This window comes from Anas platyrhynchos, chromosome 1 (assembly GCF_047663525.1).
Source record: "Anas platyrhynchos isolate ZD024472 breed Pekin duck chromosome 1, IASCAAS_PekinDuck_T2T, whole genome shotgun sequence".
Taxonomy (NCBI): Eukaryota; Metazoa; Chordata; class Aves; order Anseriformes; family Anatidae; genus Anas; species Anas platyrhynchos.
This window is the reverse complement of record NC_092587.1, coordinates 57,393,011-57,418,146: the sequence shown is the minus strand read 5'-3', so window position 1 is coordinate 57,418,146 and position 25,136 is coordinate 57,393,011. Positions and strand designations below refer to the sequence as shown.

Below are 25,136 nucleotides of genomic sequence, written 5' to 3'. Positions count from 1 at the left end.
CTTTGCATTGAAAATAAAGCTAGTTCTGGACATATAGCTCATGACTGAATGAGATCTCTTTGGAGCTGGAACAAATGGTGGAAATAGTTGAATTATTTCTGTTTTATAATAGGACTGATAATTAGTAAATGGCCATTGCACTGCTGCACTAGGGAGTCTTTCTGCTTTGGAAGTGTGTGAAGTAAGTCTCACAGCATGAGGTATTGCTCCCATGTTGCAGATGGAAGAAGCTGGGTGTAGAGAAGTGAAGTGCTCCCACAGGAAGCCATCGGCAGAACCAAATAAAAGGAATCCTGATTCATGGTCTGTGCTATGGTTGCTTGATTGCATTTTCTTTTTTTTTTTTCTTGTCTTCTTGTCTTGTTTGCTGGTGAAACATGATTGTGTGTGACCCCAGTTTATACTGCAGATGGTAACATTTAAATCTCATGAAAATCTTCATCTAATGAACCTTTTTTTCTCAGCCTTTTTTTTTTTTTTTTTTTTTTTTTTTTTTTTTTCAGAGATATAGCTGAAAAATCTGGAAGCTCTTTTTCCTGCATTTGCTTTCTCTCTACATCTTTCATAATGAAAACAGAACTATGGTTATGTTGTGCTCTGTCCAGGTAATGTTTTGTGAATTTCCTGACTCCTCTCAAAGCCATTATTAACTAATTAATGATCACATTAAAGGATTTGTCTTCTTTTTCTTAGCTATCGCTGTACTGGCAGTGAGCTGACCTGTATTTTAACTTCCACTGTGGTAGGTTTAGTACTATTGTACTAATGACAATTACTCTGATTTATGACTATTAGGTGAGAATGGAATTTTCCACAGCAAGTTTCTTATAACCTGTGAGTACTGCAGTAGTATCAGGGTTGATTCAGACTGAATCTAAAGCATAAAGCAATGCTCATTGCCAAGCTGGAAGTGCATGGGCATGAACTCACATTGTGGATGCTTTCTATGCACTGTGAACACTGCAGGCTACTTCATGTTCCTGCTATTGAAATCCTGTGGTTTTCTTTCATAGAAAAGGGATCTGTCTGTATGCTTTATAAAACTTATGAACTCATTGCAAAGAGAAAACAAATGGACAGTGTAGAACATTTCTCAATAGCTTAGCTGAAAACAGTTTTTCCTCCAGAAATGTTTTTCTAAGGGAAAACCATAAGCCTGATTGCAACACAACCACAGCATGGAGCGAGCCTACAGGGATGGTGACTACTGGAACCATTCAAACAAGGTGCTATTTTGTTCTCTCTGTCTTTTGGTGGAATTAATAAGCATAAATTCTAGTTTGCTGGGCTCCTGAAAAGCAAAATGGGCTGCTTGAACACCTTAACAAGAGCTGTGTGGCAAAGAAGAGTGACAAAGAAGATGGACCACTCTGAAATTACTGTTAGGCAGGTAATGGCTTTAAAAATAGTGACCATTCATTTACCCTCTTATTTTCATTTTTGAATTTATAACCTGATGAACAGAACAGGGGACATCTACCCTAATGGTGCCAAAATGCTCCTTATGAATGCAGATATGAGATATACTCTAGGGAAAGAGGTTTTGTAGGACCTGTGGGCTGGGGGCAGAGTTTGTGCAAAAGAGCATTTCTGTGCATGCATCCAGAGGGCAATGGAAAGAAAAGGGAATTCAAGAAAATCATCCCTCTACCATACCCATACAGAACAGTGTTTTAATCGCAACAGGCATGACTCAGATTAGACATCACAAAAAACTGTCTAAAGGCCAAGAGACCACGACGTAAGAATAGGTCACCCAGGGATGTTGTGGATTTGTGTCTGGAGGATTTTTGAGCAGTTAGACAAGCGTCTGTCAGAAGTGATGGTAAGCATAGCTGATTCTGCCCTGGGGCAGAGGGATGGGCTAGCTGACCTCTCAAGGTCCTTTCAAGCCCACGTGGCTGTGATTGAGGGAAAGGTCCAATTACTTATGATGGGAGCAACGGAGTGAGTTGACAGCAGAGGAAATCCATGATGAATCGCACCTTATCTAGTTCACTTATTGTTTTCTGTGCTTTTAGGCTTTTCAGTATAGTGTGATTATACATTTGATTATAGTTCTTTTTTTTCAGCTATTCTATTTCTCTTTGTTTTACATCATTAAAGAGGAAAAAGTTGCCCTTTTATTTTTATTTTTTTTTGTATTTTTTTAATTATGTTTCACTTTCTATGCTAAATGTCTTCTCTTGTAGCTGATGCATCATTAATTTTGCAACTATGTTCTTTAAGTCTGTTACTGGGGGGCCTACAGAGATGTATAAATTTGTAGCAGCTGATCAGCAATCCTAAAAACTTTAATAGCTTTTCAAATCCAAATAATAACCAGTACAATTGATTTAAAAGCATTTGGTTTATTTCTCTGATGTTATTAGTAAACTAGAAAACGACATGCAAAAAACAGGCTTTGCTCTACAATGCTTCTTGAAACATCTCTGAAATTTAGTGAGCTTGAGAAAGAGAAATCTCTTTCTTAAAAGAAATATTTTTCCAGTGTTTGCAAGATGTCATAAACTGTTTTACACAGAGAGAAAAATGGAACATCTGTGCCATTCATATTTATTTTCCCAACATAACTTACCAGAAAATAAAAGAGAAGGGGGAGGGTTTATTTTGCAATTTCTCTGCAGCTGTTTGTGTGAATGTCCAGGGCTGCCAAAAAAGAAACTAAAAGAAACAATCAAATAACTTCCAAGATTTAAACAAAATGGAGAAAAATAATTTAGAAAGGAGAAGCCAGCATTTATTTTCTAACTTTTTGTGTCATTTATCAGAGCGACTACACATGCCAGCTTAACTGTCTATAGTGCTTTCGGATGCAGTACAGAAAGCAATTCTGAGGAAGGTCTCCAAAGGGTGGGTTAGATGACCCCAGACCTGCAGATTCATTTCTAATGTTCCCACATAAAAGGCTATTGTCATCTTAGTCCTCCACATGCTCCCCTCGCCCTCACACCTGTGATAACTCTATTATAAGGTTGCAGCAAGCCAGTGCCCCCCTAGAAGATTGCTCATCCCTTTTGATGTTAACTGAAAGGAATCACTGAATTATTCAGCAATGAGATCACCAAGGCAGATCTCAAGTTGCGCTTGGCAATTACTACATGCTGTCCCTGGGAAAGTCCTGCTTGCGCAATGACCTAATTCCAACCTGATGGCTCTCACATCCACTTTTGAGCTGTCTTGCTAGGGTCCCAAAGGAGCAAAGCTCTTACTATTAGCTCTAAAGCAAAGCATGGCCTCCTGAGTCTCAGTCTGGAGCTGGATAGTGGACCTCCATATGAAGGGAGATGCTCTGACTTCTCACTAGGCATGGGCAGGTGAGAAGCTGGCTGGTGTGAATGACACCCCCAAGCCTCTGCTAGCTGGAAGCAAAGTAGTCTCCAGCACCAGCTCTCTGTCTGGTTGATAGTGCCCTCATACCCTGGAGTCATGAACACACATTGAATGGCTTTAGTAGACAGAGAACAGATGTTGGAGCTGTGTAACAAACCACGCCTGAATAGGCATGTATCTAACACACCTGTAACTTTATACCTATTTTCTTTCAAGATGAGGGTAACAGCTGCATTTGCATGGCTAGTAGCTCTGCTTCAAACCTTACAGAATTAATCTTGTCCATGCTTCAGGAGCTAATTTACATCCAATAGCATGACAACTTTCTTGAAGTCTAGAATGAGTAACTTTTATAGAATGAATTGCACTGTACTCTTGTATTAAGAAAAAGAAAAAAAAAAGAAAAAAGAACATGCCTTGAGAAAAAAGTGCTTCCTCACAGGCAGAACAACAAGGACAGTGTAAAGAGTCCATTTAAAAAATAAAAGAAACAATAACACAAAAAAAAAAAAAAAAAAAAAAAGAAGGTGCCAGCAGAAGAAACTCACTCAGCCCTAGTTTGTAGCTTTCAGGAATAGAAAAAGAATGAGGTGATGAGACTGGAAACTGAGAAGCCAAAGTGGGAGTGAGAAACTAGTTCTGCTGTGACTGAAGAAAAGAGCTGAGGTGACATCAGTGATTAAAAAAAATGTAATGGGCAGAAGGGGAGAAAGTGAGGTAACAGGAGTTATTTTAAATTACTCAGAAATGGCAGGAATTAGTGGAAATGTGGAGACCAGATGCAGCTGTACTGCAAAGTAACACTCATAAAAATGACTTCTTGGTATGCTAAGGCACCATTCAGTACTCTAGCTGGCAAGGAGATCATGGATTCAGGCCTCTTCCCCAGGTAGGTCTCTGCCTGAACTAGCCTGGTTGGCTGTACTTTATTATAAAATACTACATTTCTAAGACTGACATCCTGAGGGTGAGACTTTATATACTGAGCTTCTTAACAGCCGTTCTCCGGGGCTGTCATAAGAGAGGCTTAAAGCTGAAAGCAAAATTAAGACTGGGGATTGCATTGTGTTGGTTCCAGTGAAGATTTACAAGGTTTGTGAGAAATTCCTAGAGCCTTAGTTTATTTTAAGGTGTAATGGTAGTTCAGGGACAGGCAGCGAGTGGGCTATGTGAGCCAGCAGGCAGAGATCATACGTGTGACGTGCTATTGCTGCCTGCAAGGACTGCTCTTGTCATGAGGCTGCCCAGGAAGCAGGCAGCATCATCTGTGGGGTGGCCAAGTGTCCACATCTGGAGGTAGAGGAGGGTTGTGGAGGAGATGAGCAGTACCCCTTTTCTCTCCTGTTGTCATGCAGACCTGTACAAGTGTTAGAGCACATCCAGAGACAGGGCATTTACACACGAAAGAGTAAGTCTGGTACCTTTGGTCCAAACCAAGAGCTAAACCAGGTGGCAGGCTCTGAGCTGCTGCTTGCCTTTCTGCCTATCCTTGGAAGCTGCAGTGCTAAGGGTTTTGGGCAAAGCCATGGTGTAGCCTCAGCTGTGCCAACCTCTTTGCTCTTTGTTATCATGCAGTCTTTAAACAAGTTATGAGATACATTAGCTGGTGTCCTTAAAGGGCCACTGGTACTTTGTCATTTTGCATGGCAGCCTGCATGTTTGAACATAAAGTCTTAAGGAAAAAAGTGGAATTTTCTTATAAAAAAATTCAAGTAATAGGCCCCAGGCATTTGAGTGCTTAAGAGGCTCTGTGCTGTATTGTGAGGACAGAAATAGCATGCAGTATTTTACGGTGCAAAGCAAAAACAAGGTCCCAGCCTTGTAGCTGGGGTTGCAACGTGTGTGTGGCCATGTAGGCTTGTGAAGAGACCTGCTGGATCCACCCTTGCTCTCAGCAGATACCTGCCTCCAGACACTGTACATCTGGGGCCCAAATATACCCAGCTCTAAGCATGGCCTCTGCCTGGCTGCCTGTCTGTGCACGCCAGAGGACATGGGGAACAAATATTGGAAGAATACAGGCTGACAGGACAGCTTGCTGAGATAGCCGCCTGCTGCTTTGTTGGTGAAGCAGGATTTAGTGTAAATGGGAGCAAACACAGTGAGATGCACCATTCCCATGCCAGATGCCATTTTCATGGGCTGCCACGAAGTTTGGGATCAGTCTGGAGCCCACAGATCCGAGTTTAGGCCCACTTCATCTGCCTGCAGCCAAATTGCAGCGACAGCAGATGTGTTTCTCATAGCAGGACAACATTTGGTTCCACATGCCTGCCCGAAGAATAAGACTGAGAGGAATACCAAGCTGATGTTGACATAAATGAAGCTGAACCCACAAGCTATGTTGACTGAAGTCCTGGGACTGATAGAGCAGGAAGCGTCTGATGGGAGTGGGAAGACCAGCAATGCAAAGAATAAACAGTCCTGATCACAGAGAGCCTTGGGCCTGCAAGTGTTACAGCAAACCACACCCATGTGCCACAGCAGTGTTAGCACTGCATCACAGAAAAGGGTAATTTGCCTCTGTGTTTTCTGAACTTGAACCCCACTGGGGCTGGTCAGCAGAGTCCTGAGGCCTCCAGCATGGGCTGGAGAGGCTGGGTGCCTGCACAAGGCAGGGCCGCCTGCTGCAGGGCCTTGCACATCTTAGAAGTCCACTTAATTTCTCTGAGGGCATCTTGAAAAGAAATCCAGCAGGGGGGTTTAATGCCGTCATCCAGACGGCAAGCTGTTTAGTTTTCAGAAATGATTGCCATGAGGAAGGGGGAGATTAGGTCCTGGCAGCCAGCCCTCTGGTTGCTCTGACACAAAAATGTTGTTATCAGTGCTTTTAAGCAGGCTAATTGATCACTTGTTAACAGTGGCCCTGACCATCAAGGTCTGGGAGGGGCAAACTTGTAAAATGATGGCTGCTGTTTGATTTTTTTTTTTTTTTTTTTAATTTTGGATAGATAAAGCCAATTTGCCTGTGACACAGGGTTTAACTTTGCATTGTTTTGAGAAGCACTGTGGGATTATTGGTGACCTCCAGGGGTCAGAGCCAGTGGTTTTTCCACGTCATCTGACAGGGAGAGACCTCATTAACACGGAGTCCAGGCTATGGGATGTTAAATTAATGATGGTACAGAGGCAAGAGGGCTATCTGCAAAATGCATGCTGTCATTTCCTCTGGTCTGTAGCGTTTCCTTTGCCATCTCCTTCACAATGTTCTTTGGCTTGCAGCAGAAGTGTCCTAGCGTGGGCTGTGTCCTGTATGCATAGAAAACAGGTAACGGGAACTGCAGAGGATTTTTTTTAAGGTTGGGTGTGGACCCTTGTGCTGAGTCTCTTCATGAAATTTAAGGAAGATTGACAGCTGACGAATTGTGATAGGCGGTTGTATTGTCTTTTGCTTCTCTCCCCTCGCCACTTCTAATTATCTGAATTGTCAAGTCTGTGATCCTTCAGTCTGACAGAAGTGATGCTGGGAGGGGAGAGGCCGAACAACTTGCTTACATGCAGCTCTCCCGGTATAATCAGAGATTGGTTTAGCTGTATCTTTTACATCTGATTGTTTTACCCAAAACAGTGGCCATTTAAATTGAAAGCAGTGGCTAGAAAACAAACAGAAAATAAGAGTTGTAAACTGACCTAAATTCCTCCTCTTGACTCCTGGGTCATCCCACCAGCCTCCAGGTGCCATGGGCTGTTTACATTAGGCTTACAAAAATGAAGGCAGGAGCTTGCAGGTCCCTACCTTTGCATCTCCACCAGTGTCTGGCCCTGTCTGTAAACTCTTCAGGGCATAGAAAGGAGAATGCTTAACAACACTGGAAGCCAGCTGACATTATTGTGCATGTGTGAAAAAGCATCTGAAAAACAAACAAACAAACAAACAAAAAACATTAAAAGCTTGACAGAATTATACTTCGTCCCTTCAATCAGAAGAGTTATCTAGTATTTTCCCTGCAGCAGCTACTGTGAGCTGCACATAGTTTGATTTTTATACTTGAAGGGGGAGGGTGAGAGTCATGGGACAGGGCTGAATATGTGAAGGTCTGCCCTGTGGTTTTGGTGGAGGGTGAGCTGTACACAATTTGGGTCAGTGGTGCTTCTCAGCTGCTGCTCGCTATTGATGTGTGATAGAGCAGAAATGTCTCCCCCTATCAACCTTTGCACAGTCTAAATCAAGGACAGTAACTCACACAAATAAAGGACAATGACTTCAACTGTGGGGAAGGAAGGAAAGGTAAAGGAAAATCAGTTGTGATACAGGTAAGGGGAAAGAAGGGAGAGTGTGACTGGTGTTGGGGACTGGGAGATGCACAGGGATGAGAAAGGTGGAGGTGAGATGGAGAGAGGAGCTGGAGACAGAGCCGGAGATGGAGACAGGAGGTAAGATGAAGAAGGAGCAGAATAAAGAAGAAAACAGGCTTGGGAGGACCAAAAGCAGAAAAATCAGCATTTGTGGGTCTTGTTCTGCGCTGTAAGCTTGTCCACCAGAGAAGAGCCTATGAGGCTATCTTCTGCTTGGTGGTGAAGGACACTGTAATCTGTCTGCCTACCCCCCTGCTGAAGACTCACTTAGAGGTCAAAGTGATTCCACCTCAAAGTGTAAAGGGGCTGAGAGGTTATCTGGACCATCCCTCTCTTGCCCTGGCTGGAATTCATTGGTATGGTTGCCTTTTCAGATAGCTGTTTTAAAAGCTCAGTTATACACATAGCAAAAGTACATTAGAAGAATGCCATGGTTGTAAAGCCATTCTCTCATAAATTTGGAAATACCAACACTACCCATCTGCAGCCTGAATACATATTGTGGGAGGCATTCTGATGCCAGTCTGCACCTACAAGCTGATAGATACATTGAGGATCCTTTTTGTATTGTTAAAAAAAGTCTCGATTGCAAATTCAAGGCTAGGGCCTGGGAAACAAACTGCCTCCCAAAATACGACTGCTTTAAAACTAATTCGATTTGCGTGGTGCTGGAGGGCACACAAGCAATATTAATCTGCAGAGTAAATAAATGCACTTCTATCTGCCAGGCTGATCATGTATATCATGTCTGACACTGCTGCACAAACAGTCCTGCATGGAAACACAGGCTTCCTTTCCAATAGGGGATTTCCCACCAGAGCTCTGCAAGAAGGTGTCCTACTATCACTTTTTCTGGACAGGGACAGGCAAGAACAGTTGCTAGCAAGCTTGGACAGTTCTCTTAAGGGCAGATATTTACATGTATGCCTTTCCTCTTAAAAATAAATAATAATAAAAAAAAGTTACAGCAATCTGTGGAAAAATCATCTGTCAAACTTGTGCACACAATATAGAGTATAACAGTGAGCTAAGAACCAGATTATATTTGTGTACCGTGTCCCAGTTTGATCTATTCTGTGTGCCTGGTCCCAATAAAAACTGTGTGCCTCTGTCAGATATAATAACAGACTCTGCCTGCCAGCCTTTCTGGGTAATCATTATTGCAGCAGTGAGATTGAACCTCTTGCAAACCCACAGTAAAGCTTTGCAGTGTCCCCTTTTTCCCTCCTCTCTAAAAGGTCAACTGCAGATTGCTAAAATGTGGAGAGAGCTCAGGGGGAAGTGCTGTCACCCTTCTGAGATCTTGAAATGGCCTGCAATGAGCTAAAGTGTGGGTTGAGAATGCATCGCCCCAGGAGAGGTGAGCTTTAGGCAGCGATCAAACACAAAGGCAGACTTTTGAGCAAATCTGTCCCTAAGTGTTAAATATCTGGTACATGAGAAATATCAGCCGTTAAAAAAGACAACCAAACTGCGAGTGTTAAATAAGATAAACGTGCTGGGAAAGACAGGTATGGTAAAAGAGATGATGTAACTTTTTGTTGAAACCTCAGGGTGTTTCAAGCCTTAATGACTGACTGTCTCTTTGCTGCTTAAAGACTTGATGGAAATGATCTTTTTAGTTCATCATCTTAAACACTGACATTAAATGGACTGAAGACAGAGACACACAGCTGGCTGTAGTGACCAGGGGACATCATTTTCATTAATATTCCATTAAGAAACGCATATGTTAACTACAGTACTTGTTTTGGTGAATTAAGTGATTTCTGTGTCTGGCTGGGCTTCATGAAAAGTGCAGCTATTTGAACTCTTTTTGAGAAGCTCTTAATAACTAAGTGCTGTATCGTACTTGCCTTGATTCAAGTCTTAATGCGCTCCCTACAGGCCTGTCCTCATGCTTTCAGAAAGACAGGTTCTCCCTTCCAAAGTCATGTACTTAACCTTTTGTTTAGCATGTCCAAACACTTCAGCCTCATGGCACTTAAACGTTTTGGGAAGGGTTATTTATAGCTCACCAAACAGGACAAATCCCTCTGTCTGAAAGCTAATATTTGTGTTCATTTATTTTCTTTAAGGAAACATGCTCCCAATCAGCAGAATGATGAACGAACAGCAAAGCACCTTTTCTTCATCGCATATAGAGGTTAACTGTCTGCTTCATCCTCATGGGAGATTCAGGTAAATCTTTCATGAGTGAAAGGTCTGATTTTGACCCATTTTCTGATGTTTCTTCTTCCTTCCTTATAGCAAGGAAAGTGAGCCTTGCAATTGGCATGGTGAGCACTTCCAACACCCTTTCATATGGGGCCTCAGTCTCAGTTACTGCAACTCTGCTGGCTGGGGGCGGCTCCCGGGGTAGGTGAGGTGCAGAAGTGGCCCACAGAGTTTCATAAGTTTTACAGTAGAGGTGAGCTGACAGGTTTTCAGTACATCGTTTATGCCCCCTATTTGACTGAAAGCTCTTTGTTGTCAGAGTAGCTAAAGGGAGAAATAGGGAGCGAGAATGGTAACATTGAGTTGCCTCCGGTGAAGTGACACATGAAGAGCATTAATGAGGGTTTTTGAGCACCTTCCCACTCCACCGTTCAGCTTCAGAGGAGGTTACAACTGCAGCTGCTCAGGTGAAAAACAATTGGGCGGCAGAGCAGAATTTCCCTGACTTACTGAGACCTCAGCAAAGATAATTGTCTTCCTGATTTTTGGTGCCTTAGGCAGAATTTCACTGCTCTTGTCCATCTGGGCATGGCTGGATGCTTTCTACAGCAGAACAGCTTCCATACAATGGCCTGTCCTCTAACCCTATAAGGTTCTCACAGGCCCTCTAACAGGGAAGAGGACTTGTGACTACTTATGCTTTACAAAGCTGCAAAAACAAGCATCCTCCCCTACCCAGGGGACAGTGCCTGAACTCAGTGACATTTGTGGGGGGCAGATAATTCCGTGGAGTCCAGCTGAGTTACTCCAGACTTCTAGTGACTGTCACCAAGATCAGCATCTCCCTCTTAGCTGATAATCTGTTGTGCTTTGCCTTACTTGTCAATTTATGTTATCTGTGAGCACAACTGATGAGAGCACTCAAAGAGACTGTTTTGCAAACTGATAGCATATCTCAGAGGAAGCATTTGCAAAATGTCAGCATCCCAGCAGAGATCCTGGGATAAACAGTCCCAGTAAAGCAAATATACCCCCCTTGACAGAAAGCAATGGATATATGGCTCGTCCAGGTTTAGACCATTAGCTTCAATAAGCACCACACATGAATTCAGGTTGAATTCTGAATTCTGGGACTGTTCTTCTTGTTCTTCTTCAGGTGCTTGAGCCAAAGACCTGGGAGCATGGCAAGGGCACAGTACTGGTTTTGAAAAGCTGTGAGACAGGCATCATTGCTCAGTGATTGTCCTACCAAAGAGGGTCTGGATGTACTTGACGGGTGTTTGATCTCACCTGGCTGCTCTGGAGAAGTAGGTTGTAGCTTAGGCATCTTGGGGAGGGGAAATGGAAAAGCCTTCCACTGATAAAGCAGACAGACAGCAGTCCTGTGCATACCTTTTCCTAGGTAAGACTGAAGGGGCCAGTCTATTGCTCATTCAAAGCCTGCAGAGCTAATGCGTTTTGCTCGCACGGGAGAAACTGTCCTAAAACAACTATCTTTATGTAAACAAAACAAAATAACAAACAAGCCAACAACCTACCTCATTTAGCTGTCAAAAGCTTTTACAGTCATCCTTGGATGCGGCCCACAAGAGCCCTTCATGTCTATCGGTTGGTTAGTCACAGGAAACTGGGTGCATTTTAGAGATTCCATTGTCCTTTCATTCCCGTGTTTATTTGTCTTCCTCTGCAGTGCCCTGAAAGTGATGGATAGTTTGTTGACTTCTGAACCTGAAGTTAACTTTTTGAGTTGTGTCTCATGTCGGAGAAAAAGCATGTAAAGGGGAGCGGGAAGGATTTCAAAGATTTTGTGCAGCAGAGGATGGCAGCAAGCCATTAATTATGTGCAAAGGAATAATAGCAGATAGGCTTTTTATTTTATTTTTTGCAAGGTGAGCTATTGAGTGAAATGAATAGCTGCCACAGAATGGTTGCAACCCACGTAACCAACTAGGATTTTACAGTCTTTGTATGAAGATATTTAAAAAGATTAGCACAGCTTTGGTAGAATACATTGGTATGCTGGGATAACAAGGCTCTTTGGAAAGCTTAGGAAACTTATTCCCCACCCCCCATCAAATTACCTCCAAGTTCTTATTTATTATTACTTAGAGAGCATATTAAGTGCACACTGTGCATTGTAATAAAGTCATGGCCCCTGCCCTGAAGATTTTACAAGTCTGAGGTCTTGATCTAATACCCATTTAAATCTGTGGGAGTCTTTGCCCTGACTTCAGCGTGGGTTGGATCAGATCCTTGTACAGCATTTCATGAGACTTAGCAACGGTTCTTGTTACACTCTAGCACACCCATCTTGTTCATGGCAAATTCATGGCTGAGCAGTTCCCTGCAATAGCCTCACTAAATGCAATGGGAACATTTGCTCTTTTGAGCATGTAGTAACCTGGGCAAATGCAGGCCCAGTTGCCTGGGAGAAGAGAAGATGGAAGGATGGAGGTGTGCTGTTTTTCTAGTGGATTTTTATTGCCAGGAGTAGCATGTATGTGTGATGGCACATAGGTGAAAATTCCCAACCCCTACTCTCTGCCTGAGCATGAGCTGTGCTGTCAGCCCACGTGTGGAAATCTCGGAGGGCACAATTCCCCCCACCTTCTGCCCCAGCCACCTTCCAAAAGAGAGCTGTGTGTACAGTCTTCACGCCAGCTTTACTCATTAACTACTTTGACTCACTCCTGCTTACCAGGGGGGAATTTACAACCTCCTTTCTGCTACCACCACGCCAGCTCTGCAAAGATTCAGCCTGTAGCAGACATTTGTGCATGCTTGTTTGGAAAGGCTGCTTTTGTATGGTTTTGCTTCAATGCAAATGCTTTAGGCTTCAGTGCAGCAAAGTAATTAAGTATATGCTTGACTTTAAGTCCATGAATGATCTCTGAATCTGCCTCTTTGTACTCAGAACAAAACCCCTTAAAAAAGGAATAGCTTGAATGCCAGCAGCCCAGCTGTTCTTGAACAGCCCTCCAATAACAAATCTGAGAGCATTTGCATTGGTAGAAACAAAAGTTGGATAAGGAGGCTGATTCACTGTCTGGCTTCTGGAGACATTTTATAAATAGCTGCGAGAAAAACACAGGAGGGTTTTTTTTTTTTGTATTATTATTATTAGTTGATAAAACATGTTGACAAGAGTCCTTTTCAGGATTGTAACTCGGGGGCAGCATGTCTTTTTGGACAGCAGACACATGGCAAACAGTTTATTTGCTGAAGAAAGCCAGATGCTCTGTGTCCTTGGCAGGCGATTTGTAAGATTAAGGAAAACCAAGCTAGTGACTAGAGTGTGGTAAATAAGAAAAATAAATAAATAAAAGCAGTTGCGCTGCCCGCGAGAAGCTCTTCTGTCCTTTTTGGCAGGACAGCTGGTTTTTCAGCTACTTTGCTCCGCAGAGTGCGGCTGGCGAGGGAGAAGCAGGCCACCTGAGGGGAAGAGTGTTTCTTGTTTGTCAGCCACTGCCTTCCCAGCCCTCTGCTGCTGCGTGAACAAGCTCCAGTGCCTCCGTGGAAGCATCACGTCCCATGGAAGACTTATGGGCATGGCACTGAGTGGCTGATCAGGTGGAAGATGTACGTGAAGGAGAAGGTGAGGACTGGCAATATACGTGTTAGGCATCTTCCATCAAGTAGTAACCCAGCCTGACTTTGAAGATGTTACGTGGGAAACAGGCCACCTCTGGCAAACCTCTGACAAATAATAACAGCGAGATCAAGGGCCAGAAAACAGGAAATACAGGATGTGTCCTCCATGTGGGGCTTGATCCATCGCTGGCGCAGATCAGCATCATGCCATTGGAAGAAGAGAGTTTGTATAGACTGAGACCAGCTGAACACCAGTTACCAATGAAATAAAGTAGTTCTGTGAATAAACAGAATATTAGTAGAGGAAAAAACAGAGATGATAAAGTTTGTGTTGTTTATCCTGTACGCAGCTGGTCTTTTCTTAATTTTTCTTTAACAGATGTTTGCATTGACACAGCTTTGAGATCAAGCTACTACATAGCTCTCAAGCTGTATCAGGGAAGGGACAGAAGTGTTGTAAAATATTCCCTGTGCCACTGGGGTTCATGAACCAATGAGTTAGAGAGCCTGCATGATACAGTGTTGAATGCCTGTCTGATGCCTCTGAATTGCACATGCTCTTACCCTTACCGTGCCTCCAAGTAAATCATTACCTTTTCTTTGATCCGGTTTCCTCCTCAAGTGAAATACTGACACTACTTCAAGTACCATTAGGGTAATTCCTCTGTTACCCGTGGAAAGACAAATGTGGAGAGAGAAATCCCTTGCTTTCTGTTCTCTCCAGTAGAGGCTCTAGAGATTATAGCATCTGAATATCTCCCCAGCGGCACTTGGCCATGGCACTATCCATTCCTTACTGTCATTCCCCTACCTTCACTCCTGTAAGAGTCTTATGGGTACAATGCAAGTGCTATGAAGTGAGAGGACTCAAGGAAAAAAGGCAAACTGTCCTGAATCATGGGAACTGCCCTTGCATTCATAGAAGGCTTCTTTCCCTCTTACGTTAGTGCAAGGGGACATCAAAGAAAAATGAATTACTTAAGTGTCATTACACACAGATAAAAGAGAAATTGATTTGTGATTTGTTTGAGTAACATGAAGGAGACCCTAGAGACTGTAAAAGTTTTTAACAAAGAAGTCCTCTTCCTGACAGACATGCTGGGACAAAGGGGACAGAGCAAAGTGTAGACAATGTATTTACATGGTGAGCCACAGAGTTGGTTGGTGCTGCCTAAATCCCCCCAGATGAGAGGAATTTGGAAAAAAAAAAAAAAAAAAGGAAAAAAAAAAAAGGTTAGGGGCCCAATGTGATTTATGTGACTTGAGCCTCTTTCTCAGGAAGCTCAGAACCCAGATAAGAGATCAGATTTACAAAACTTCCTGTGTATGAGCAGGCACTACTTATCAATACGTCTTCTGTTCTGGGAGGGTTGAGGTGTGTTCTTGTGACTGAGGACCAACAGCAGTTGGTAAAGGCAAAGAACGTGGACTAGGAATGCTCAGGAGAGAGGAGCTGGTGGCTGAAGTCCTTGGAAATGTCTTGATTGTTTTTTTTGAAAAGGCCTATTTTTAACAACTGTAACATTCTAGTAATATTCAAGGGAGATATAATTAGGACCTTAATTCTATTTTGAGATTGTTTTTGTCTGAGTGTTGGTTTGGACTGCACACCAGCACTTTGGCAAACTTGTGCTTTGTGCTTTATGGGAGAACAGTCCTTGGCTGGACCTAGTGGGATCTGAGTTAGCCTCGACTGGCCATGTTCCCCTGTTCAGCTCTGACTGGGCGCTGGGTGGGATTTTGGTGGAGCTGTAACCATTCGGTGCAAGACTTAAGTGCCTTCAGTTGCTGGAATCTAAGGCTAGGGGTTACATAGCATCGCATGAAAGAATACAAATAGTCAGATGTTGGGATTTTGGAAAGTGTTTAATGCAACTTTGAAAAATGCATGTGCTATTTCATAGTTTCCTCTGAATTGCCCAAGCCTAATCTGGTGCGGGTCATGTTTTCTTTGAACTGCCTCCCTACAAAACCATCCTCCACAATCGCGTACCAGACTATTTATTCCTGAGGACGGCTTGCATCACCCATGAAAGAATTTAATAATAGCACTTGGATGGAGTACCGTTATTTATGGAGAAGGCTGTGCTCTGTGCCTGCCTTGGTGGTGTGTGGCTGCAGCCTCTGGTAGCGCCGCGTTGGATCCCTGCGCTGTTTGCAGATAGAGGAGTGTGCCTGACAGCCCGCCGGGTTGCTGTTGTCACTGCTGCAGAGCTGGGCATCACACTCCTCCTTTCAGGCTTTGTTATTTATATCACTCTGTAAATAAAACTTCTGCCTTTTCCCTCTGATAAATGGTGAGGAAACCACTGCGAGTGAGCATGAATGGGGGAGTGAGTGGGAGTATCACACTCTCGATATTTACTGGTATCCTCATGTATCCTGCTATGCAAGGGAAAAATTGGTGGCTGGGTTTTGTTTTTATTTCTGGAAAGTGATCATTTTTAATCCCCAGTACTTCTCCATTTCCATCCAGCTCTCATATTGCCTGCCAAGTTTTGGCTTTCAGACCTCTTGGAAACGCCCTTACGGCAGCAGGGAAAGGCAGCGCTGCCAGCCGTGCCTCAGCCCGGCTGCAAACTCCTCTCCCCCGATCCTGCTCAGCTGGGTGCTCCCCGGCTCTGCGAAGCCAAACAGGGTCTTCACTTGTCCCCCACTCTCAACATCCCTCCCATTTGCTTATTTTGGGAAATGTAAGTAACAAACACCATGACTTCATTTCCTGGTGGCACGGGCCTTTAAGCAGAACTTTTGCCTTTTTATGTGAGTATTCCATGCATGTAAATTTATAATATAGTATTTCTTACACAAATTACCTTACAGAAATGCATCACCTCTTTCCTCCTGGTTATTTACTATTTATTTATTTAAGGAAATAAGCAAACAAAGGAGATATTATGTAGACTCATCTTTAGAAAAGTTCAAGCAGGAAGAGGAAAGCAGAGCTTACTCTTAATCAAGAAAACAAAAAATACATACCCTTCTAGAAGTGCTAAAAATGCCTTGTTTTGTGCTGTGGAGAGGATAGCAGGTCTTCTGGGAAAAAACAAAAACAAACAAACAAACAAACAAAAAAACCAACTAAAACTAACAACTGTAGTGTAAAGTTCTGTGTTGACTGGGCATTGCTAAGCTCAGAAGCTCAGATTAAACGTGGTAAATGGAGGAGGCTAAAGGATTTCTGCTCTATTCCCTATAGTTACAGCTGTCAGCCATGCTAGTGGAGCATCACCACTGGCAGTTAAGAGTCTGCTGGTCCCTTACTGTTCTTGGTTGCAATCTCCTTTTCTTTGCACTCTGGAATTGACTCTCGTGACTCCAGTGGCTGAAGCAAACTACACATACTGTCGCTGGAGTAAACATGGTAGGTAGTGAACACTCACAGCAAGCAAGTTTTTCACAAAGTCACTTTTCTGAATAGATATGAACTTCTAGGGGGAGAGTTGATCCTCTCCGTTATCATGTGTGGGGTTGAAAAAAACCACACTGTGTCTTCATCTTTGAACTGTTTCACGTATTTGTGTGTGTGTGGTCTAGACTCCTGTGCAATTTAGTCATAGCCTAGCCCTGATTTTCCCATTGTTTTACATTTAAGTCATGCTCAGAGCTTTCCAGTCTTCTTGCCTTTCCCCAGAAATGTTTATAATTTACCACCTAAAACGATAAAGGTTTTAGAGTAAGTTTTCATCTCTCCCTTGCTGCTACGCGTCCTGATGGAGTGCAGTCTTGCCATCACTTTATAAATCAGCTGGTCCAGAGGGGAAAAGGGACTGTGGAGATAATTACTCTGAAAAACTTGAAATGATCTATGCCTGAAACAGCTGGGAAGACTGCTAATATGTAATAGAAAGCTTTGCATAAGAGAAGCACTGGTGGGTTATGCATATATTTCCTTCCTCCTCTACTCAAACACTCTCACATGCTTGTCAGTACAAAATGACATCTCTGAGTTGTCATGCATCTGCACGTGGCCACTGACCACTGATAAACCCTCTGGAGTGCAATGGCCCTTCAGAAACTTGGAGCAGAGGCAGGGTTCCCCTTGGGTTCCTGCTGTTACAGCTTTGTAAGGTGCAAGACCAGACGGCAGGGGGACTGAGTCTGCCAGCCACGCCATCCCTGTGCCCAGTGCCATCCTCTGCCCCACCGCTTTGCTTTGAACTTTGATCCTACCTTCTCTTTATTTTCTCAGTGATTGAGTTAAGGTCCAGGATTTAAGCTAGTTGGTTTAAATTCAAGCCATATGAGACAGGAGTGATTTTCTTGGACAGGAAAAATAATCTTGCGGAGTTTATAGGACTTACAATTGCTCTGTATTTTCATGGAGTATGAACACAATTTGTCTCTCTGCTTCTCAATCTTAATGTCTTATTGGATCTTATTGGATTAACTTGTTGTTCTTGGAATTTCCATACACTGGCAGAAGCTCAGCAAGCCTTTTTCACATTTGGTTAGCCTGGAGATTGCAGCCTTTCTTGCTTGCCTAGATGATCACTGCTCATCATTTTCTTCTCTTTGAATTTAATTCAGTTCCATTTCTCTCCACCCATATTTCAGTCCTCCTTAGACTGGGGCTGACCTAAGCAGAAACCCTGGACAACCCAAGCACAGCCAGCCAGAAGGAGATAATATTAATGCTCCTGCTGCATGTCTACAAGTAGTAGCTCCACAAAGATCTGGGCAACATTTTGGCAGGTGAGGAACTTGCCAAAATGAAAAATGGCATGGTTATGCATGGCTTTGGGCAGTTTGTGCACTTTTTTCTTGTGGGCACCCACAAGAAGCCTCTGAGAACCCCTTTTGTTCTCCAAGTATCATGGGGGAGATGTATATGAGCAACTCACTTCACAAAACGCCTTCCCCTTGTATTGCTGCACCATGAGTGAAACACCAGGCCGATGCAGCACAGCTGCAGTGCAGTCCTTCCCTCGTGCCTGTGAAGCAGTGTCTGTAATTCTCTGCACAGAAGTCAGACCTTGCTAAGACCCAGACATTCATATTCCTATCAAAATCTGAACAGTGGTTTTTTTCCATCAACAGTTTTAGGCTATCAGCCTCTGCTGTGAATGAAAAATTCATCAGGCAGAAGGCTAAAGAAGTCACACCTGTCAGCCTGACACACTGTTTATCTCAAAGATTTTACTTCTGAAAGTATAAACAGTAGAATATTTATTTTCCTTCCTGCAATCTATGAGGCCATTCAGCAATTTGAGTGTGCTCATGCACAGCTTTCATGGGCCAACCTTAATTGCACAGCAATGTGCCATAAAAACAGAGATTAGGCACTATTATCTAGGAACCAATTTTACATTTTTCTCCTCTGACTTGAACTGTTTAAAATATAGGGCACTATCTCATTTTGGCTGTACATAAATATCTCAGTTGTCAAACTGCCCTTACTCAACCAGCCAACTTTTCTTGGTGGTTGAAAATCATAGTGTTTAATTGTGTCAACTGAGGTGAAAAATGTTATTGGTTCACCACCTGGCTGTACCATATAGTTAAAAAAATTAAGCAACACAGAATGTGGGATTTCAGGGACGGCAAAAATATTTTAACCGTTAACAAATGAATATGATGCAAGGACAGAAGGAAGAAAAATATACAGCTTATGTGTTTCTTTATCCAGGTGCATTCTTGCTTTCTCCTTGCAAGCTGGCTTTGAATCTTCCAAACAGCATGTAATTAAATAGGGTGTGATAGGGGCCCAAGGCATCAGTAAGAAGCTTCTGACAGATTTCAATAAGCTTTTGATTAGTCTGTGTCTGCAGAGTCTTGAAGTTATTCAATAGCTACTGTAACCTACATGAGCAGAATTTAACAAATAAAAAACAAGATTGACCAACAGAAATGCAGTTTTTCTGGGCTCAGTATTTACTGGCAAATTTTGGCGAACTCATCTATCTTACATCAAAGAGGAAAGCAGTTCAGTGAAGAACTTCATAGCAAAATCTTTCATGCAGGATAAAAAAACAAACAACAAAGAAACAAACAAAACAAATCAGTAAACAAACAAAACCACCTACTAGATATTAAGTTTTAGCACCCACTGAACGCTCTCCATGCTGGACAAAAGTGTTGGCAAGCAGCATAAGCTGCCTGCTCCAAGGAATAGGTTCCAAGGAGGTGGTTTATGGTATTTGAAATCCCTTTTGTACACTTCATCAATGAAGAGTAAACCTGTGGCAACAGCTATCAGCTAGGAATCTCCCAGGAGAGAAAGCTTGAGGGTCTGGACAAAAGGGGAGCACATTATCATGTATGAACTATCATTTACAGAGAGTTTGCCTTTTGCAATACACAGGTATAATGCTAGACTGTTTTTAGTAGGTGAAATGTTAATGTGGATTTTTTTTTTTTTTTTTTCAAAACTGAGCTGCCTGGAATCTCTCTCCATAGCTCCTTCTTTGTCCCATATAGATGTAATCAGAGGTGAAGGGTCCAGCAAATTTAAGGTGAAAAAGAACAGTTAGATCTAATAGCCTCCTGCATAGTGTAGGCTATTACATTTCACCCAGTGACCCCACACCAAGAACCAAAATACTTAACTTGAAGAAAAGCATTTTCATCTTCAGTCAGTATGGCTCTTTTATACCAGAGGCAAATGACAGGAAAGACAGAGATAAATACACAACTTGCATTGTACTGAATATGACAGGATGAAGTGCACACTCCACTCTTCTTCACATCTTCTGGTAAGCTGGGTCCAGGAATGGAATCCAATTTGCTGCAGGACAAGTTTGCTCAGTGAGGATTTTACTGGAGCCTATCATCATTTTCTCCCGCAATGGAGTTTCAAGCATTAGATACAATTAAAAAATCAGCCACCATGCTCTAATCTTCCTGACATCTTATAATACTTTCAGGACTGATGCGTATATCCTATTTAAGCCTTTTGCTCCAGAAACACTATTAAATATTATGTTTCCTCTAAAAGTGATCTTCCATAGTGGAGATTTTCTTGGTAATGCCCTGTATCAGGCTGGTCTGCCTCCTGTGTGCTTCAGGAGTTACTGCTTTCATTTTTGGGAACATGACAGTTCAGCAACAAGTTCTCTAATAAATAGTTTGTTGGGCAGTTACTCAGTAGGTGTAACCCCTGTTCCTCCTGGCCTCTGTTGAAAAGTTGTAGTGAGCTGCAGAGCTGGGAAGAGATTGGGATACCAGGCACAAGAGAAATGCTTGTGGCAAGGTTGCTTGGATGCACAGAGCTCACTTTGCCAAGTAGCCTCTGGTCTGCTCACAGACATTCTTTCACTAGGGTTCAGTGAGGCAACATAATGTGGAGAGCATGAAGGGTCCCGGCGGACACCAGACACTTCTCTTGTGCTCACCGTTGCCCTCCCCTATGTACCCAAGGAGTTTGTCCATGGGAGGGGGCTGCCATGGTGGTCTGGCCAGCCAGGAGGGCTGGTCCTGGCTCGAGTGTTCCAGCAGACAAGCTAGTGATGTGCAGGGGCAGAGCTATTGTCCTAACTCTCTTCTTTTGTAAAGGAACGAGGCTTTACTCTATATTCCCCTGACATCTCATTAGTAATTTCTTCTTCATTTCCTGCCTTAAGTTCTCTAATGCTGTTGTGCCAGCCCAGTGGAACAGAAATCTTGTTTTCCAGTCCTAAGGCTAGGTTTGCTGTGAAATGAAAAGACATGGTCCAGCTTTAGTTTTAGCATATTGTGCTAGTAACAATTCACTGAGCTCTGGCATTCTGCTTGGTCAAAGGGCATTTCCTCCCCTCCCTTCTTCCTCCTTCCCTCCCTCCCTACTAGCTTCTTATGAAATTAATAAAAATAGAGTGTTTTGTTGACTGGGTGGAGAAATTGCATTCAGATCACATAATGTCTGAGGCCTGGCAAGACTTTGTGAATCTGTTCTGGTCTTTGCTAAATGGAGCAGGGTGCCCTCCAGTCTAGTAGCAAATATCTTAGGGGAAAAAAAAAAAAGAAAGCAAAAAAAAAAAAGCAAAAAAAAAAAGCTTTATGCTTGTAGTTCAATTAATTAAAGAAATTGGTTTGATGGGTCAGTATGATTTGCAGGCCCTTGACCCTTCTCCTTTTTTTTTTTTTTTTTTTTAGTTTTAATTTTTATTTATTTTGTTTAAGAGAGATTCTGGTCCTCATCACGGTGGAAAAATAAAGTCTCTGTGGTTGGAACCACATTACATAGTACTCACCAAAACTGGCACTTCTACAGGTCTTTTATAATGTGATAAATGTGTCTGGGCCAGGATCTTTGCAGGGTCTTGTGAGTATGCACATATCACCCAATTCCCTCTCAAAGGGAGATTAATATATCTGAACACAGATGGGATCCCAGGCCAAAAGATAGGGGCTGTAAAGGCTCCAGATATGCGTCTCTCTCAGCCAACAGGACACTGACAGCTTGCAACCTCTTCTGTCACTGAGAGGTCTCGAGCTGTTTGACCTGTCTGGGTCTCTCCCAGGGCCTTGTCCCCTGCATTTGTTACAGTCAGCTCTGGGCTGCTGTGCTGGACCTGTGACAGAGCAGATCTGAGACTTGTCTGTCAAAGCAATCTGCTTCTTCACAGTCCTGATGGTGGTGTCCAAGTGGATGCCTTGTTTGCTGCTTCTACCGGGTTACACCGTTTCCCTTGGGCCGCTATCAAAGTCTACGGCAACGCATGCCTTCCTGTTTTTTATTTGTATGTGTATGTGTGTTGTTCTTCTAAACACGGACAGGAATTTCCTTTCCTGAGCCCAGACATCAGCCACTCACTATTTCTGTAGCTTGCAAACAGACTGTCTGCTGCCCCGGACCCTTTAATTTTTCCCATGAGAGTGGCAAATTCACAATGGGCTGATAGAGGAGGCCTCATGTGATACCCTTGGTATGCAGTCTGATTTGTGCTCGTGGTGTTTTGGCTGCACTAATTACCCTGACAGAGCACACCTGACACCTAATGGGCATTGTTTCTCTGCCTCTTGCTGCAGTCAGCCCTTGTTATCCTGGTGCTGGCAGACCACCCCTGCCCTGGCCAGAAGGGAGAGACAGGGATCCTGGGCATAACTGCAGCCCTGACTGGTGGAGGTGGCTGTTCCTGGCACCCTGAGGCCTTTATACACTGATTTTGGCATTGGCATGCTGCCATGTCTCCAGGGCTGTGCTTGGCATAGCGTGCATGGTCCAGAACAAGGCCCCTTGAATGCTTCCTGGTCTTGCAGGCTCACAGGGCGTGGGCTGCTTCAGCTGATTCTCCCTGATTTCAGTGGCCTCTCAGAGCAAATTAAGCCTGTCAGTACTTTCCTGGGACTTGCTGGGAGTAACAGATGGAGCCTGAGTACGTTAGGTAGCCATTTTTCACAGCTTTTCTCAGTGGTTACTGTAATATGAATTTACCAGGAATAGGGGTAAGACAGAAATCTTAGACAAATGACTGCCAAGAGGCTACAAATGCTGGTAAAATTAGTGTCAATGTAAATCAAGGATGAACAGCCAGTGGCTGTGCAGCAGATACTGTAAAGTAGAGGAGCAAAAGATCACTGAGGTCACTGAGTGTAAACTCCCACAACACAAATGATTTCTCTTCCCTCTTTCTAGCCTGTGACTGTCCATCTGCCTAAGTGTCTGTCTGTCTGCCTGCCTGCGAGTCATTCCTCCTCCCCTCCAGAACTTTTGAAGTGGTTGGCTAATTTCAGCCAAATTAGCTGAGGGATAAAGACCTCGGCATTGTTAAGGTCTGGGGAGTTTCTGGAAAGCAGGCATCTGGCTTGGAGCAAGAGACTCTGCCAGCACCTCGGCTGGAAGAGGGACTGCAGGATGGGCTGAATCCCTGCGACATTTCACAGGATTACCACGGGTCCTCAGGCAGGACATGCCACACTGCAGGACAAAAGAAAACCAAGTATCTAGATAGGAATACAAACAGTTGTGCTGAACTCTTTAATTCCTATATTTTTCACATATCCATTCCTGTGTCTCTCCTGTGAAGCACACCCATAATAGTCACATCCCCATGGCTGTGGCAGCCCTTAGAGCTGATTAGTACAGGCTTCTCAAGATGTCTCTCTTTGGACAGCATTTGCTGATGGAGTCTCTCAAGGACGTAAGGAAGTTGACAGTAGTAAAGAATTCGTTACCATAAGCTTTATTTTGGAAGAGGGAAAATGCGAAGTTTCCAGGTGATGTGGCATTTCCTGAAGAAATAAATAGCCGAAGGCATACTCAGGGTGACACAGCCTGCATTGTTCAGGAAGCCCGGCAGTGCGAGAAACATGCTTGTTAAGAGGAGGAACAAGAGATTAGGCAGACAAGGAATAAACATTGCAAACTGTGTGTACTGGGTGAGGAAGTAGTGTGTCCTGGGAAGTGGTGACAAAGTGCTGTTAATCGGGTGAGCAAGCAGCTGTGGTGTGAGGTCTCAGCCGGGCTAGGACAGGGAGTTGAGGCTGGGCTGTGTCTGCTCGGGAGCAGATGTGTCCCACCCTGCCCAGTCCTGCTGCCTCCTGCACTGGTCTCTGCCCTCAGAACAAAGGCTGAGAACTTGCAGAGACATCAGAGAGGAATTAACGGAGTGAATTTGGTGTTAAATCCACTACTGACAGCTGGAGACATGAGGAACTCCAGGTGGTGACTTTATCTGAGCAGGAGACTGAGAGGGCCCCTGGGTCTCAGGATGAAGTCTCTGCATGCGGTGAAGGATAGGATACCAAAGGGCTCTTGTGCCTTGAGCACAGCAGGACATAAGTCTTGGAAAGTGAAAAATCCAGAAAAATCCAAATTGGAAATGAAACTTGAATGTCTTAACCGCAAAGACAACAAATGTCTGGAATCCTCGGCTAACCGAGGATGTGGTAAAATCTCCAGCATGTGGAGACAAAATCAAGATAGCCTGGATCTCCCACAAGGTACAAGGCTTGATTCAGAGATCAGAGGGTGAAATGCTGTGGTGTGTGTTATGCAAGAGGACAGACCAGATGATCAGTCTGGTCTGCTCTGGCCTTCAGAAATATGAATCAATGTTGTAGCAAGGATATAGGAGAATTACCAGGAGACAAGAAACAGAATAATTAAATAACCGCAGTATTTCAAGGGCTCACTTCAAAGGGTGGACCATTTTTTTAAGCAGCAGTGGAGATTTGGAGGAAGATCTTGGAGATGGAGGAGGTTGCATTGTTTTCCTACTTGGAAACTTGCCTGCTGTATGACTTTGACCCTAGAGATAAAGTTGGTCTTTGTACTGGAGGTTCATGAGCTCATTCATGGACAACATTTATTGGAAAATTACTGGAGTTCCAAGGTGGGCTTATCCTAAAGCATTACTGGCTCCTAAAACGCATTTGTCAGTCTTCAGTGGTGCAGTAAGCCATGGTCTTTCACAGAACAGATTTGCCCAAATGGGTTATTAACAAAATCAGGATTAAGGCCAAGCAGATGTCAGTATGACTGATTAGCTCAAAATAAACACAGTTGTGAGATAAGAAATAGCTCTGGTTTTGCTTCTTCTTTGTGTGGTTGCGCGTACTCAATATATGATGGGAAATGACATGTTAGGTATGAGGTAAAATGACTCATGCACTGCTGCAACTCGTAGAAGGCAAAGCTGAAGAATTCAGGAATTTTCAGTCGATGGGTATAATATAAGCAATGGCCCTGATCCAGGAAACTCTGCCATGGAGAAGGATCCCCTCAAGGTGTGGAGCCTCACTGTCTTAGGATTGTGCAGGTGTAGGGTTTTATTTTGGCAGCTGAAACTCTCTAAGCACTGACATTGCTCTCATTTTCAGTATGCCACACACATTAA

At 43.4% G+C, this 25,136-nt stretch overlaps 1 protein-coding gene across 10 annotated transcripts in view; it reads left to right on the top strand.

Annotated features, from left to right (window-relative positions):
- Positions 1–25,136, top strand: part of C1H12orf75 (chromosome 1 C12orf75 homolog) — a 219,219-nt gene that overhangs the window by 67,240 nt on the left and 126,843 nt on the right. For 8 of the 10 annotated variants that reach the window (XM_038165902.2, XM_038165932.2, XM_072038392.1 and 5 more), the window contains exon 6: positions 9,708–9,810. The exons of 1 other annotated variant lie outside the window; for it this stretch is intronic. In XM_038165902.2, the coding sequence (XP_038021830.2) occupies positions 9,708–9,810 (103 nt within the window). Of the gene's footprint in view, positions 1–9,707; positions 9,811–13,188; positions 13,709–25,136 lie in introns of those variants that run through there. One more of the 10 variants, XM_038165912.2, reaches the window with a different exon arrangement.